Source organism: Poecilia reticulata, linkage group LG4 (assembly GCF_000633615.1).
Source record: "Poecilia reticulata strain Guanapo linkage group LG4, Guppy_female_1.0+MT, whole genome shotgun sequence".
Taxonomy (NCBI): domain Eukaryota; kingdom Metazoa; phylum Chordata; class Actinopteri; order Cyprinodontiformes; family Poeciliidae; genus Poecilia; species Poecilia reticulata.
In genome coordinates this window covers 24,882,582-24,900,203 of record NC_024334.1, presented here as the reverse complement: position 1 = coordinate 24,900,203, position 17,622 = coordinate 24,882,582, and the positions used below count along the sequence as shown (strand labels likewise).

At 38.6% G+C, this 17,622-nt stretch overlaps 2 protein-coding genes across 5 annotated transcripts; both read left to right on the top strand.

Moving 5' to 3' along the window:
* Positions 1 to 835: 835 nt before the first annotated feature.
* Positions 836 to 3,300, top strand: LOC103463587 (cytochrome b-c1 complex subunit 6, mitochondrial). Its single transcript, XM_008407027.2, has 4 exons — positions 836 to 974; positions 1,289 to 1,306; positions 2,559 to 2,720; positions 3,075 to 3,300. Exons 1-4 carry the CDS (start codon positions 930 to 932, stop codon positions 3,105 to 3,107), a joined length of 258 nt encoding a protein of 85 aa, XP_008405249.1. The 5' UTR covers positions 836 to 929; the 3' UTR covers positions 3,108 to 3,300.
* Positions 3,301 to 5,673: 2,373 nt separating this feature from the next.
* On the top strand, positions 5,674 to 15,231 carry faah (fatty acid amide hydrolase). Of its 4 annotated transcripts, none has more exons than XM_017304219.1 (15): positions 5,674 to 6,267; positions 7,529 to 7,642; positions 7,762 to 7,902; positions 8,036 to 8,169; positions 9,186 to 9,392; positions 9,466 to 9,506; positions 9,603 to 9,727; positions 10,283 to 10,408; positions 10,528 to 10,625; positions 12,856 to 12,955; positions 13,035 to 13,078; positions 13,186 to 13,334; positions 13,716 to 13,861; positions 14,305 to 14,458; positions 14,492 to 15,231. In XM_017304219.1, exons 1-14 carry the CDS (start codon positions 6,052 to 6,054, stop codon positions 14,425 to 14,427), a joined length of 1,764 nt encoding a protein of 587 aa, XP_017159708.1. In that variant the 5' UTR covers positions 5,674 to 6,051; the 3' UTR covers positions 14,428 to 14,458; positions 14,492 to 15,231. The 4 variants fall into 4 exon arrangements, with proteins under 4 accessions (XP_017159708.1, XP_017159707.1, XP_008405250.1 ...); XM_017304218.1 differs by having other exon boundaries at positions 14,305 to 14,472; positions 14,506 to 15,231; XM_008407028.1 differs by having other exon boundaries at positions 14,305 to 15,231.
* Positions 15,232 to 17,622: the final 2,391 nt, after the last annotated feature.

Here is a 17,622-nt window from a genome sequence, read left to right as displayed (position 1 = left end):
CATCCATCCATCCATCCATCCATCCATCCATCCATCCATCCATCCATCCATCCATCCATCCATCCATCCATCCATCCATCCATCCATCCATCCATTATCTTTACACCCTTATCCCTTAATGGGGTTGGTAGGGGTGCTGGTGCCTATCTCCAGCTAGTGTACCGGGTGAGAGGCGGAGTACACCCTGGACAGGTCGCCAGTCTGTCGCAGGGCAACACAGAGACACACAGGACACACAACCATGCACACAATGCCGTTATAAATGCAATGAAAAGGCAGAAGAACCAGGACCCCAGCTTGTGTGCAATTCAGCAGACGTGTGTCTTGCAAGGTGCTACAAGATGCTATAAGGTGCTCAGAGATTGACAAGAAGCATTCAACGTTTCGTAAGCATTATAAATGCAATGAATTATGAATAAACAAACCACATTGTCTATGAATTTTCTTCATATTTACTAGATTATTACATAAAAAACATACTTAGTTTAAACACTTTTGGCAGGCTGCATTATATTATAAAGAAGCTTCATAGTTTTACTTCCCTTCAAAACAATTTCACTCATAATTTCACTCCATTGTCACTCATAATCGTTGCTACTGTTGTACCACTTAATAACGCACGATGGCAGCAGTAAGCTTGTTCTTGACCATTTGTCAATATGCTTCCTTTTTTCTTTTTTTTGTCGAAGGATAATTTTAAAAGTTGACTGTCTGTAAATAAAGTGTATGTCCCTGTGAATCTATTTAGTTGACTGCTGACTGATTTCACTAAATAATAATAATAAATAAGTAAATAACCAAAAATCACTGAAAGTTTGTTTTGAAAATACCGGAACCGGAAACGTAGTGCTTGTTTTCAACAACCGCCGGTCTAGTTGATTTGACCTGAGGTGTCCTTTGACAGGCAATCAAGAATAAAACATTCAAGTATGGTTTTCGGGCAGAAGACAGTCGTAAAGGAAGAACCCGAAGATGTAAGTAATAATTTCTTATTAAGAACATCAAAATACGCTGATGACTTTTTGTACAAATGTAGCTATCCAAAGCCAAGATAACTAGCTTCAATACTAACATCAACGTTAGCCAATGCTAACGCTGATATTAGTGCCCTTTACTTAATGTTAAGTTCGGGCTCATTGATGCGAAAACATCCTAGGCCAATACGAGTATACACTGGATGTCTTTTAGAAATATATTTATTATAGAGAAAGGTTTGCAGATCTGGACAAAAATGTTATTTGATGAATGGAAGTGAATGATGCCATTGATTTGGTTCTGTCTGTTTCAGGAGGAAGAGGAGATGGTGGTGAGTCAGCAGCAGCATTTATCTTTGAGTTGTTTTTATCTAAATCCACTTAAGATTTTCAGACCTTTTTAAAATGTATTTATTTACCATGCGCTAAGGCATAAACAAACACATAGAGATAGGATTATCTGCTTTATTGTTTATATTTTTTCTGCCTTCGTGCACAGAGAGACCTCCATATATTCCACCAGAAATAGCCTTGTCACAGGCATTTATTACGTTTCCTTACGTGTTTTTTTTCTGATAGCCATATCTGAAATATTTTTATATATAAATAAACTAATTGCGCCGATAATTCATTACGCCGGGATCGCGCACTAATAGCATCGTCTCCATCACCTCGGTACGGATCGCGCCCTCCTCCTTTCACTCGAGCTTGACGACTTGGAAGATGTTCTTGCAGAACAGGCTCACAGTAGATACCGGCATTTATATGATCCGCTTGGGTTGCCACCTTTCAGAAATTAAAATAAGGGACCAGTCGCTATATATGTAAAGCGGTGGGGGGCAGCGTGTCGGTTAGTTTTTGTTACCCAGAAAGCAGTTGGGCAGTATATCACAACACCAACACCGTGAGTAAAAAAATGACTGGGGCAGCCTCAGGCGCGGAGCTATCCCGGCCCAGGTGGGTGCCCATGGGGGCCCGGGTCTGGAGGTGCCAGGGAGGGAGAAATGGTTTCAGGTTGCTTTAATGTCTGAATATAGACAGAGAAGGTGCGCCCTCGCCTGTTCAGAAAGGCGTATGCAATGATGTAATGTTAAAGTTACTGTCCTTCAATGGAATATATAGTAATCAGTCCCAGTGGCTGTTTGACTCACGGTTTAGCCAATTGCTTCCTTGGTAAAAATGAAGTGAGAAGGCCCCCCCAGGTCTGGACTCCTAGCTATTGAGAAACGTGCTGGAGGCGTGGTCTCGGTTGAAGCTTTACACAATACCAACTACCAACTTTATTTATATATACCAACTACCAATCCCTAATGTTTGTCCGTGATATATTCAATGCGCCAGTTCGACGCTTAATCACTAATAATTGATTATAGCTAGCATTGCATAGCTTGTTTTAATGCCAAGCCAATAGCGGATTACCTAATTAGAATTTAATTGCAGTGCAAAAAAAAAAGCATATAATTTCTATCAATTAAATTTCCAATTGATTAGATCCTGACTTCCTCGTGGTATCAAGGGAAGAAGTAAATGCTAACATCTGTACAATTATGAAATGCTCCAGATTTATATACACTCTGGTTACAGGACCCTCTTGAAACCTTGCGTCAGAAATGTGAGGAGACAAAGCACTGCGTTCATACCCGGGAACGTTTGGAGCTTTGCGAGACCAGAGTTGGCTCTCGGTCCCAGACACAGGAGGATTGTACTGAGGAATTGTTTGACTTCCTCCATGCTCGGGACCATTGCGTAAGTACATTGACCAGCAAGATGATTAAATAAAATGAATACATTGGCTTAAGTTGGAATTTTAATATGACTAATGTCAATCTGTGGCTTTCACCAAAACAAAGCGATTCAAGCTTTGTCTTCCTGCTTCCAAGAGAAAGTAAATGGTTAAAGGTTAAGATAGATTGAGGTAATTGGAGGAGATGAAAGGGGAGAGAGGCTGAATCATTCTACCAGAACAAGGCCCTTCAGCCTTACATACATTCTTGTAATGGATGTTTTATTTTCCTCAAATTGTTTAAGAAAGTCATGTGTCCTTTGCGAAGAGTATAGCTTTGTTGTCCAGGCTAAATGTTCTGCCTCCTCTCTTTATAGGTGTCTCACAAACTGTTCCATTCTGTCAAATGAAGTCCGTCTTGGCTGGACCACTCACTGACAACATTCTTCAAAAATCGTATTACCAGGACAATGGGGTTTTAAACTCGTCCATGTATTGCTGCATGTTGTAACGTTAAAATGTATGATATCTTAAGTTAATAAAAAAAATTGTTCAACTGTTTATTGTGATTCAATATGTCAATAAAGTGACTTAGAAACACAAGTTGTACATGTGTACTTTTATGTTTTTGCCAATGTTATGCATGTTAGCATAATTTGTGTGTATGACCTTATCTATATATCATCTCAAAATTTCTTGATTATGCAACCAACAATAGGGAGATTAGCAGGTTGCTCTTGACTTTTGAGAAAAGGTCAATGTGATTAGAAATTTCTATACAATAATGAACTCATCAAAAAATCTCCGTAAAAGGTTTTAAATGTTTTCACCTGACATAATACAAGAAGTGTTATGTACCTTAAAGTTCCACTTTAGGGAACTTAAACAAAAGGAGGGCTTTAGTTTGTGTCTAATATAAAACAACGGAAATATTATTGATCGCAGGATGCAAAACAAATGACCAAACAAGTCATACAAAAGGAACACATTCTAAACAAAAGGCTTGGAAATAAAAAAAATAAACACAATTCTTTTCTATCAAGAATCAAAAGTTCAAAATCCTGTAACCGATTGGATATTTTTGTATTTGAAAGTTTTGATGCAGTCAGTAATAAAATATATTTTGATACAGTTGAGATTGAGTGACTCAGAAATCACCCAAAAAATAAGACCAGAAAATAATGTGCCTGTTTTAAATTTCAATAAAACAAAAGGATCACATGTAAAAAAAAAAAGTATATTCTTGTCATTAATCAATGCAAAAGCCTTTTATAGCATTACAAGAATGAAACTCTTATAATTGCTGACCAACTTCTTCCATGTACCTGTTGGTATTTTTGATTATTCAGGTTTTGCTTCAATGGCTCTGAGGATGGAAGGGCTCCTTACCATTGCCCTAATGTTGAGCTACCTGCACAGACTATTTCAGGGCTGCTAGGCTTGAAAACGTTTAATACTACTCCCACATATTGATAAAATTACTAATACTATTGCTTTAAATTTATTCTGCCAGGGGTATTTTAAATCTAACTGTGAAGGTGTCAATTCATGAAGTACACAAATAATTGCCATTTTAAATTTCAATTCATTATATAAATTCAAACACCATTTGTAATTATTTTAGTATTTAATGAAATACTAAATTGTGAAAAAAAAATATTACAGTTTATCAAATCCAAACATCTGATTGGTTAACCTGCTCAGCGTTTTAGGTATAGACCAATCACCTGTCGTTAATCTTATCTGACTTTTATTGTGAAAATATTACCTATCACAATAATCTGTTTGGGAAAATACTTAAGATTTTAAAACATTAAAATTTCATTATTTTTTTTCAGAATTTATAACGTTAATCGTCTTTCATGTAAATACACTGCTCAAAAAAAATAAAGGGAACACTTAAACAACACAATATAACTCCAAGTAAATCAAACGTCTGTGAAATCAAACTGTCCACTTAGGAAGCAACACTGATTGACAATCAATTTCCCCCGCTGTTGTGCAAATGGAATAGACAACAGATGGAAATGATTGGCAATTAGCAAGACACACTCAATAAAGGAGTGGTTCTGCAGGTGGGGACCACAGACCACTTCTCAGTACCTATGCTGTCTGGCTCATGTTTTGGTCAGTTTTGAATGTTGGTGGTGCTTTCACACTCGTGGTAGCATGAGACGGACTCTACAACCCACACAAGTGGCTCAGGTAGTGCAGCTCATCCAGGATGGCACATCAAAGCGAGCTGTGGCAAGAAGGTTTGCTGTGTCTGTCAGCGTAGTGTCCAGAGGCTGGAGACGCTACCAGGAGACAGGGCAGTACACCAGGAGACGTGGAGGAGGCCGTAGGAGGGCAACAACCCAGCAGCAGGACCGCTACCTCCGCCTTTGTGCAAGAAGGAACAGGAGGAGCACAGGAGGTGCAAAATGACCTCCAGCAGGCCACATATGTGCATGTGTCTGCACAAACGGTTAGAAACCGACTCCATGAGGATGGTATGAGGGCCCGACGTCCACAGAAGGGGGTTGTGCTCACAGCCCAACACCGTGCAGGACGCTTGGCATTTGCCAGAGAACACCAGGATTGGTAAATTCGCCACTGGCGCCTTGTGGTCTTCACAGATGACAGCAGGTTCACACTGAGCACATGTGACAGACGTGACAGAGTCTGGAGACGCCGTGGAGAGCGGTCTGCTGCCTGCAACATCCTTCAGCATGACCGGTTTGGCAGTGGCYCAGGCGTTGTAGGGAGGTCATACAGGCACGTGGAGGCCACACACAATACTGAGCCTCATTTTGACTTGTTTTAAGGACATTACATTAAAGTTGGATCAGCCTTAGTGTGTTTTTTCACTTTAATTTTGTGTGTGGCTCCAAATCCAGGCCTCCATTGGTTAATAAATTTGATTTCCATTGATGATTTTTGTGTGATTTTGTTAGCACATTCAACTTTATACAGAACAAAGTATTCAATAAGAATATTTCATTCATTCAGATCTAGGATGTGTATTTGAATGTTCCCTTTATTTTTTTTGAGCAGTGTATATTTTTCCGACTCATCCATTTATTAATTGTGCCTCCAACTCCCCACTTTCACAATCCGTTCGTGAATGCAGTAGTTGCGCCCCCTGCTGGAAAGAGTTCAATCCTATATAAATACATGCCGTGTAGAAATTGGGTAGTTTGAGCAAATCTTTCAGGGTTGCGGTTAGTCAAAAGGCAGGGAGTTCCTGGAGGATTTATGATAATAATGAGCTAACCACGCCCCTTTAGCGCGTGAAACAAAAGGTCCAGTTGTCCTGAAGATAAGCTGTTTGCTAGCTTCGGTTAGCCTGACTCTGCACCCGAAAGGGAGAGGATGGAAACTCTGAAAGACTTGGTAAAGGGAGTGAAGGTGGACAGCCCGACAGCGGTTCTGTTAACTACTGCTGCCTGCGGGGTGGGTGCCCTGCTGATGGTGGTGCGCACCGTTAGCGGGCACCGGGCAGTGAAGGACAAGATCCAAAGAGCCAGGAGCAGGAGGACGGAGAGCCTGCAGCGAGCTGAGCAGGAGGTGCTCCGGTACAAACAGTCGGTAAGCGCTCGGGCTCGGAATGTATGAAACATGTGGAAGCACATTTAATTTATTAATCATTTTTATTCTAATTCACATATATTAGAAGGACATACAACTGGCACTTGTCAGACTGCATGTGCAAACTTTGAACCCTGATGTTGCAATCCATCATTTGATGTTGCAAACTGTCATTGACATGATAAGGCTTCTTACAGCGGGAGACTTCTAATATTTGAAAACGCAAATCCAGGGGACGCTAAAATAATTACACTGCTGTGATAAAAGAACTTTCTCCCTTACAAATTTGTTTAGGATTTTTTTTTGGGGGGGGTCACACTTAAATTTTTCAGCTTATTAAGCAAACTTTTGTATCAGATGAGGATAACCTGAGAAGATAAAGCTATTTTCAAATCATGATTTCACTGAAGAGGGGAAAAACTAATTAAAGCAACCTGACCTTATGTGAAAATGTAACTCCCACATCCTTAAATGAATCGAATCTTATATCTGTGATTTATGACATTTTTCAGATTCAATTTGACCAGCAACACTCAGACTGTATTACTGCCCGACTTGTGGAATCATATCACTTAAATGGATCCTGTCTGATAAAATCAAGTTATGCTTAACTGATATGACTTGATAAGACATATATATTCAAGAACATATCTTTATTAAGACTATTTCCATGTATGAGTCTTTAAAGGGCTTTAGAAATCCATAACAAAATAAAAAATATGGAGATTTCTAATGGGTCGGTGAGTGAGTAACTGTTCCAGTGAACAAAAGGTAACCAACTTCAAGATTTCTCCAAGAAAATTTACTAAGCCAGTGGTTGGGCCCTAGCCCAGGGGTTAGCACACCTTGCTCACACCTTTTAATTCTGCCATTCATTCATTAATGAATGACATCCAGCGCTGGATGTCATTCATTAATGAATGACATTCAATGTCATTCAGCGCTGGATGTCATTTGCTGGGAGTCTTTTTGAGTTAAAAACTTTTTAAAGTTGACAGGAAATGTGGAAATTTCACTTGATAATTATGTGTTATGACCTGAACAGCAACTAAAAAGTCTTTAAAAATTGAAACATTTTAAAAAGACTTAAATAAATAACCAAGGCTTAGCCTGGTGGGGAACAAGTAAAGCCTGGTGGCCCACCAGGCTTATAATACACTGGGGGAAACCCTGAACTTTAAAACCAACTTAAAAATATGTGTTTGACTTTTCCAAACTTACAGCAACTATAATCAGCCCATTTGTGCTGCTTCTCTTCTAGCATCCATCCTGTGACTCTGCCGCCATATTGTCACTGTCGTTGTCTGAGTTGACAAAGCATCTGCGGGAAGGTTCGCTCTGCCCTGAGGATGTGTTTTACTCCTACATGCAAAAGGTCCAGTCTCCATTCTGACATTTTCACTGCTTTAATAAAACCCCCTCTTGCAATGTGATCATTATATTTTCAGTATCTGAATGCAGGATGAATTCAAATAGCAGCTTCTTTTCAAACAGACTCTGGCTGTGCACAAGGAGCTGAACTGCTGCACAGAAATTTTGCTGGAGAGTTTCGACCAGCTCAGAACAATTGGCTCCAACAAGGACGGCCTGCTGTACGGCGTTCCTATCAGCATCAAAGACAATGTTTCATATAAGGTAGACAGCTGGCAGAATTTCACTGTAGTGATCTTTCTTTATTGTCTGGATAAAGATGAGATTTATTGCCTTGACGTGCCACTATCTGACTCTGCCCTCTGTTCTTTCTACTTATCATCTCCCTACTACAAAGAACTACGACTGCACCTGCGGCATAATCATGAATCTGAGCCAGCCAGCAGCGAAGGATAGTGTGATCGTGGAAGTACTGAAGAAACAAGGAGCCATTCCTTTCACAAAAACTAACCTGCCACAAGCACTATTAAAGTAACTTCAAACTGTAGCACTGTTGTGACGCACGCATTGCGCATAAATATATCTTATGTTCTTAGTATTTGTAGTTGAATCAGATTTAAGACACAACGCATGACAAGCACATAACTTTTACTTTCTCACTGTATGCTGTTAAATTGGACGTCATACACAATTGTTTTAAGTTCTTCATAACTATTTGCTAGATGTTGGATTGAGAGAATTTTAGAGATTATTTTAATGTCTTTAAGATGCTGGCATGCATCTTTTTGTATGTTCTTTTGTGTAGGTTTGTCTTTTAATCTGTATGACTTGGGTCAGACATTTTTTGTATTCTTCCAGAAGCTTCCCACAATATTTTACTGCACTTTTGCTCCGTCCCTCCTGACAGAACTGGTACAACCGAGTTACGTGTGCAACCTTTCTAACGCACAGTTTAATCTAACAAATTATCTATTGAATTAAGACAGGGTTTTCATGTCGGCACTCCAAAACATTAACTTGGAGTTAATGTTTTAGAGTTCCAAAGCACTCCAAAACATTGGAGTGTTTTGGCACTCCAATGTGCCAAATTAGGCACTGTAATTTTTTTAAGCGTCAAAGTGACTTAAGCTACACTTAAGTCACTTTGTAGCTAATTTGGTGCTATTGTTAGGGACACTGTCCTCATGGACAACACATTTATATCCACATTTTAACTGTCTGGCTGTTACCTTGAGATGTTTGTTCAATATTTCTACATAATATTCGTTCCTTATGATAGCATTTATTTTGTGAAGTACACCAAACCCTCCATCAGTCTTTCCTTTGTGTTGCTTTCAAATGCATCCACTGGTGAACCCCTAATAAATAAAACTTCTCTGAACTACCTTCAAAAAGCCACAAGATAATTATCTGAGCTTCCCAAAATTGTTTAAAAATGTTTTTTTTATTCTTAATTTGAAAAAAGAAAATGGTTGTGTGTCTGTTTTTACACATTGTATATAAATACCTGGCTTCATATGTGTTTGTTTTTTGCCTTTTGTTGGCAGTTACGATTGCAGTAACCCCATCTTTGGGCAGACGGTCAACCCCTACAATCACCAGAAGACCTCTGGAGGTTCCTCTGGTGGGGAGGGGGCGCTAATTGGGGGAGGGGGCTCCATTCTTGGCATCGGCAGTGACATAGGGGGGAGCATCCGCATACCTGCCTCTTTCTGCGGCATCTGTGGCTTTAAACCCACAACAGGCCGACTCAGGTGCGTACACTTCAGTCAGTTTTATGGATGCCTCTAACACAGTGACATGACCTTTACTCTGTGTCGCCGTTAGCTCACAGGGCATTATTCCCATTTACCGAGGTCAAAAGTGCGGTAAGTGTTGATAGTCCTCACAATTTCACACAGTGACATATTACCGTTTTCCTGTTGAACATTTTGTTAACATTGCTGCACCCCTTGTTGGCTTAGTGCTCTCAGCTCCTGGACCCTTGGCACGGGATGTGGACAGTTTAGCTCTGTGCATGCAGGCTCTGCTCTGTGACCACATGTTTTCCTTGGACCCCACTGTTCCACCTTTACCCTTTAATCTTCAGGTGTGTGCTCTGCTGTTGAATTTCTTTTTCTTATGAAGGTTTTCTGAACAAACAGGTTAAAATAAAATTTCATCAAATAGTAAGAAAGTGAATGAGGATTTTTTTAACTTAAAAATAAACATTGTGCTGGGATTTGACAAATGCAAATAATTTTGATATCCTAACTGACCTTAAACAGGATTTTTTGTTGTTGTCCGATTTAAAGTTGGGCAATGAGGAGAGAAATTGGTTATGTATTTTTTATACAGTGTTTGTAATTATCTGGTTTAACAAATAAACCAATTTACGATTAAAAACGTACATTTTAAAGGTTTAGTCTGTGTCGGCACATGTGGTGCTGTTTTGTTCAGTTCAACAACAATCATGTTTCAATATGGAGTTATTGTCATTAAACCTGCCAGCTGTATCAGTTTGCCTCATTGGCCGATTTGGTGGATCAGATGATTGTGAGACCTCTAAAATATGTAAAGTATGGGAACACATAATCTTTTATGCTGTTGAACTACTGACAGACTGATGCAAAATCTAAATAAATGTAAATGGGTTTTTCTGCAGACATACCAGAGCTCCAAGCCTCTCAGAATCGGTTACTTTGAACACGATGGCTACACGCAGCCTCCTCCGAGCATGATTCGTGGCCTCCGAGAGGTCAAAGCTCTGTTGGAGCAGGCTGGGCACACAGTAAGGCCACAACACACACACACACACACACACACACAAACATCTTTGCAGATACTACTGTGAAGACCACAACTTTGTAAAACATGCAGTATTTCTGATGCGATCATCTTTGCTGTTAGGTGGTGCCGTATGAACCTCTGAGGGTGAGTCACGCCGTCAATGAACTCATCATCAAGGGCGTGTTTTCAGATGGAGCTGCCACCCTGCTACAAAAACTGTAAGTTGTGTTTTATCATTATGTTTAAGGCATCGACTAAACCGATTATGTTTCCTTTTTGTGGAAAGTAAATCTGCGTGTACATGTCTTAAGTCCGCCAAAAACACTAAAAAGTAATATTTTGCAGGATGTGGTTAAAACATAATTAATGACTCATCCAATTTAGAGAAAGCAGCATATTCTGAACATAGCTAACACAAAGCTTGATTAAAGATTTTCAAAGAATAAAAGTTGATGTTTTGTGAGGGACTCTTAAGATTTGCTCTCAATGATTAGCATTATCATCACTTTTTTTTTAAAACAGGACTAACAGGACTTTCTGTTTAAAAAAAATCTTTCAGTTAGATATTGTGTCAGAAAGCAACAGGGGGCATTTGTGATTTATGTCATTGTTTCTAAAAATAAATATGTCAGTTTGCCACATCTACATGTTTAAACTAAACATTTTTTTTAAAGAAAATAAAAAAAAAATACAGGAAATTGTTTTTAAAAAAATCTGTTTTCAAAGTGAGACAAAACATCAACCACCTGTTAGTGTGTGATTCATAAATTCTGCAATATATACAATTTGCATTGAGTTTAGCTTGCTGAAAGTAGCCATCTGATGAAATGCAAGTAATAAATATACAAAACCTTAATTTACGTAGTGGGTTAGTGCAGCTGCAAAGAGAAAGGAAATAATCTCCAGGATGCCCGGTCTCTAAATTTAACATTTAAAAAATGACAATTTTTTTCCAGCATGACTGAAGTCGGTGTCAGAAGCATTGAAATTTGGTGTCCATGGCCAAGAAACTCCAAGATCTAAATCCCAATAGCTACTAGTTGTCAGTTCTAAAAAAAGAAGTCTAAAAACTTTAATGGGTCAGTATTGGTCAAGACTGAGATGAGATCCAAATGGAGCGAATTGCAGAAGTTATGAAAACTGTAACTGTTGACACTTTGCACGTTGTTTTTTCTCAATTAAAACCTCTAAAACTCATGAAATGTTTAATGTTGAATTTCAGAATACCACAAAACATTTTGCAACATTGATTCAGGAGATTGTGTGGGGAAAAAATTTAGCCAGTTAGGGAAAATGTTGTTTTTTTTCCTGCTGGTGTTTTAGTTGAACTGAAATAAGTAATCTCTTTATATGACAGGCTCTTACTTATTTAACGGTTTATTGCGAAAGGCATCATTAAAGTTATTGATTAACCCAGTGTTTCTCAATCGTTTTCACAAACACTCATCGACCACATAATTTGAAAGTTCCCCACAATAACGCAACATTTTAATATATGCAACCTGTAATAAAAATAATAGTCTCTTAGCTAATGAGAATGGCGGTGCTGTTTTCTAAATGTGTCTAGGCCACGACAAAATCACAAAAAGCCATGGTGTTTTGAGTTAGTTATACATTTTAAAGTGTGGATTTTAAGCTTTCCAGTGATGTCAAACACATGAAAATCAAAAAAGAAGTTGTTTTACTATAAGTTTTGAGTTCATTAATAACATTTTTTAGAAGCACAATAAAAGAAAACTAGATTTGATTTGCTTTGGTAGAAACAAAAATACTCTCCTGCACCATTAAGTGTAAAAAAATTATCCACCTATTTCTATCAATTGTAGTTACCTTTTTGTGTTTATTATGTGATTAAATCGTTAAATAAAAATAACAATAGATGTCAACGTACGAGCAGAATGTTACAAGCAAGCAAAGTCATTAAAAAACAAAGAAAGAACCGTTCTCGTCATCTGAGATTTGTTCACGGCATAGAGCTGTTCAAAAGAATCAAATCGTTTGTGAACGACACAAATACTCAGCAGATGTTGACTTGTTTTCTTTCCACCGGTATCTTCAATTTTCCTTTGAGTGGCCTGGTTTTAAGCCACCTGTCCATTATTACTTTTAACCACGATCCTTTGGTAAGCTAACTCTATAAGTAACAAATTGAGCTCAAGTCACGGCAAATAAACTACTGTTCACATGCAGTACCTTGAGGACCACTAGGGGCACCCACGGACCACCAGTGGTCCGAGGACCACAGTTTGAGAGACTGGATTAGTCTTTACCATTCTGTCATCACTAAAAACGATACACATTACTTAGTATTTGGTTCAGTCTAAATGTCTAACACACCTACGCTATGCCAACGTGCCCCAGATGGCTCAGCAGACGTGATCTGAATCTGTTCTGAAGGTAGTGCGGCATTTCCAGCGAATCACGGCGGTCATCCTGCTTCTGTTTCAGGAAGGGAGGGCCTCTGGATCCCTGCCTCAAACCTCAGGTTGTTCTATACTCCATCCCAAACTGGTTGAAGAGAATCCTCGGATTCCTGCTGACGCCCTTTGTGAGTTCTGCCTCGCTGTTCCAGAAATGAGAATGTAATACAGATACAGATTAATTCTCATTTCATGTCATTCTCACAGTCTACTCGCGTCCCTCCCGTTCTCAGCGCCCTCTGTGGAGTCAGGTGCGGTGATGTCCTTTTGAATTAGCTGCTTTAGTTTTATAGTTGTCTGTCAAATTATTTGTTGAACCAAAATGCTTCCATGTCCCTCCCCACCTTGATGTTCTCAGCTCCGCCCCGGAGGTTTGGAAGCAGCATGCTGCTGTGGAGGACTACATTTCTGAGACGATAGCACACTGGAGGAAATGCAACATTGATGTGCTGCTCTGCCCCATGATTGGACCGGCCTTCAACTTCTTGTACTGCGGCAAACTCACGTGTACGGTTGTATGAGGAGCTCCTACTGAAACATCTGGAGATTGAAGACTAATGAATGATTTGATGAAAGAGGCTTTTGATGTGACAATTTAATGAATATCTGTTGAAACTTGTGGATCTGTCCCTTTACAGATTTCACCAGCTTTTGCTCTTTTCATATAAAACAGTGCGGCTCTGCATCATCAGTTTTAGTAATCTCTTTGTATCTGGAAAATGCAGGTCCCCCAAATATGATTTTCTTTTTCAAAATCTCTACAGTGAAAAGCATTTTTAAAATAATTTTTTGTCACAATGTATTTAGAGTGAAAATACCTCAGGCTTGCAGAAATAGTCCTATTTTTCTTTCCGAGTTCTGCAGTTTTCTTGGTCTGCTTTCTTTCAGGTCTCTCCAGCTTAACAATGATATACAATCTCCTTAATTTTCCGGCCGGTGCTGTCCCCGTATCCACGGTGACGGCTCAAGACGAGGAGGATCTTAAGCATCTGAAGGGCCTTTATCGGGACACCTGGGAAAAGATGCATAAAGAGGTGAGACTGTTTTGTGTAGGCCATAAAAAACCGCCAAATGCAACAAAATACATTACAGTAATTATTCTTTAAAGCTTTGTTGGACCACTAGTTTTATTTTTTATTTTCTACGTTTTTTTAAGGATGTTTTACTGAATAAAAGCACCTCAAGAATTACAGAGAAATTAACTAATTAGCCAAAACTAATGAATTTTTCCCAAGCTAAAGTTGTTTATCTTTTTTTTTTCTGTATCTCTTTTGAAGCTTTAATCACTTTGGTTGTTTCACATCTGCAGTTTGTAGACCCGACTCTCTCCTCACTGATAGTTTACCCGTGGTAATGAAGTTTCCACAATAATCTTTTAGCGCATCTCGCTTATGGAAGTACCACGTTTGTCCAGCAGGTGGCAGCAGAGACCATATGAGCAGTTTGCTCGGCGTCACGTTGGACCTTTGTGTTTCAGGCTGTGAGCGGCGCTGAGGGTCTGCCCTTGGCGGTGCAGTGCGTGGCCCTGCCGTGGCAGGATGAGCTCTGCCTGCGCTTCATGAAGGAGGTGGAACAGCTTGTCAAACACAAGAAAAACTAGAAGAGCGCTCGGATGTTCTGGACCCAAAAGCTGGATGGCACGTCTTAATTACGCTACAGTGTTTTGGATGGCACGTCTCAATCACACTACAGTGTTTGATAAAGATTCTGGTTTTTACATATGGTTTGTAAAGCAACATCTGTTGAGCAGGTTTATGAAGTTTAAACAAATAAACCTGTAATTGAAGTGATTAATGTTTGCTTTAGAGTAGCTCAATAGTTTGTCGAACGGCATGGTCATTCTCCTTTAGAGTAATGAATGAACTGACACTTTATTTTTTCATTTTTGGAACTATAAAAGTCTACTCAATCTGTTAATAAAGCATGTGCAACCACTGTTAATCACATAGCTAATGTTGATTAATTTTTCTCAAATTTAAAGTTTTCTTCATGAGTTTTTCACCATAGATATTTCTGTCCATAAATGTGCTGATTTTTATAAACATAACATGGACTTTAGATTCACAATTTAGTGTTAATTAGACTTGAAAAATTAGGTTTTTGTTTTGTTTTTCCATCTCAAAGTGTGTTTGATGGCTCACACTTGGGCATAACCAAAAGATAATTGAAATGCGTAAATAAACAGCAAATAGCGTGTAATGTATTGTAAAAATGAGTACAGATTTGAAAATAATAAATGAGTGTTTTTGTAATTTAAATATTTTATGTAATCAAATGAATGAGAATAAAGTTGAATTTTTCTTTAAAAATGCTGTTTTACAGTAAAGCCTGCAGCTCAGTTAATGTTAAAGTCATTTAAAATGAAGGTATGCATTTTCAAGACACCTGTGTGCTTTCATAGACACGAAACCTCTTTCTTTTTCCTCTCCACGTCCTCAGCACTGAGCGGCACACGAGTGAAGATCGTTTTTATTCATATTCAGGATGGTTTATGCATTGATGCCATAGCAGACAACGGAAAAGAGATAAAGGAGACTAATGACACATGGCGCCTCCATCTCCAAGGCCAGTGCGCCGTGTCCTCATATAGTGATTACCCTGTGCTATTGTAAATATGTGTTTCTGTGTTGGGTTTACATAAATTTACATATGTGTGAAAACACTCCTGGAATGGGAAACCATTAGAGTCCATGTCAGCATTTTCCATTACGGTCCCTCTTTCTTTTTTTTTCTTTTTTTTCCCCAGCCGTCTACCCCAAATGGAAATGGGCCCATCGTGCACATAGTGGAGGACGGAGGGCACATTAGGTGAGGAGGAGAGCAGGAATTGAGAGGTTGTTCTTAGTATTATCTGCAGCACATAGAGAGAAAGTGTGCCTCTCGCTGTGCCACTCAGTCAGGGTGCATTAAGCCTTAAGAGGCAGTGAAGAGACTCAGGTCTTCAGAGGGAACTTGACATTGTTCATAAATCCCTCTGGATCTGAAACTGAATTAATGGCACACACGCATATATGCACTATCTCGACTCGTCCCATTTCATACATCGGCAATTTAATCATTGTGTGTATTTTATTGAAGTAAACGGTGTGATTATTTATGTAGCGCAGTACAAAAAAATACCATACATGATCATAGAGGGCATTGTCCAAAAGATCATTTAGTATTTTATCAATTATTGCACTGTGAGCTTTTAAAAAATGTCACAACACAAATTATATTTGGAAACTGGAACTTTTATTTTTTTTATGTTTAAGAATAGCCAATTAAAATGTTTACTTTTACATCATAATAGTAGAATTGCATAGTCACAGTGGATTAATTGAACATTTGATTAACTGTTGTTTATGTCCTGTAAGTGAGCACTACACCTCTCCTTGAGATTGCATAATAACCAGTGGCAGTCATAGTTCTAGTATAGTATAAGAATTTGAAACCTTTTAAAATAGAATATAAATATTAAAAACACAACTTGCAAATAATTAATTGGGCAGTCATTAAATAAATGCCAATGAGACTCATTTTTCAGATCAGAAGAATAACCTTTAAGCAGGTAGTAAACATATTTTAATAACTAAGTGGAAAATAATCTTTAATATCAATGGAAGTTGTTAAAGAATGTGTCAAAACATCTACACTATGTGTTTCACGTAGCAAATTGACTTAATGACAAATAAACCTTTGAAGAACATTCTGATTAACTGAGCATGACAATAGACAGACATATTTCTGTCATATCAGCACCAACCACACCACTGATTGTAAAGACTGTGTTCTGTATTTAGCTTTCGGCTGCTCATATTTTTTTTCATGCAGGCCAACGCATTTAATTTTGGTCTCGTGTCAAAAACACCTTATTCCATGTCGGCTGTCTTCTCTGCTTTGTGCGAACGTGTTCTTATGGTTCTGTTTAAAACTAATAGTTGTCTTGACAACATTTTATCTCACCTAATTTGTGGATCTCTGCAGCTCCTCCAGTGTTACCATGGATTTTAGGTCTACTTGATTGATTAATGCTCTCTTAGCCCACCCTGTTAGTTTATTAAAGTAAGATTTTAGGTTGCAAGGCTCACGTGTAGACCTAGCCATATGCTTTATGTGTTCAAATGGTGGCTTGAACTGTGCTCTAAGATGTTCACGGCTTTGAGAAATTATTTTACAACCTTGTCCTGCTTTAAATTCCTCACAACCATTTCCCGGACCTGTGTTCCTTGGTTTTCACAATGCTGTTTGATCTCTGCTTTTTGCTATTTTTTTACACTTGTACTTCCTTGTCAAAAGTTTTTTTTTTTTTTGAAATATTCCCAAATCCTTCCTGTACTTTAAAGATACTTTATCGACATAAAAAAATAAAAAATATATATTTCTTCAGTGTCTAGACAATACTAGCTAAATCAGTCCTAAAATACATAAAGTTCAAGAGGATAAGAAGTCATTACAGGTCTGAGTAGCTTTCTACTGCATTGATCAATCGTGTAATTTCTGGAATGACAGCTGTTATTTTCCCAATATTAGTTGTTGGGAAAAACCTGTAAGCCATGACTGATACGGGTTTATTGGCATTATAACCTCCTGTACATTTGTGCCAGTTTTATCTGCTTTTCATTCCTGCCTTCCTGATTTCTTTGCTTTCTATTTTGATGCTGGGAGGCTTTGCTGAAACAACCTGCTCTTTCACAGAGTAGGGAAAGTGCTGCCTCAGCTTATGCAGAGAAAAAAAATGTCCTGGCCCTCTGTGAACCAGTGACTCCACTAGAAATTGGTCGTGCAGGTGCTAATTTAGGGGTTTGCGATTTTG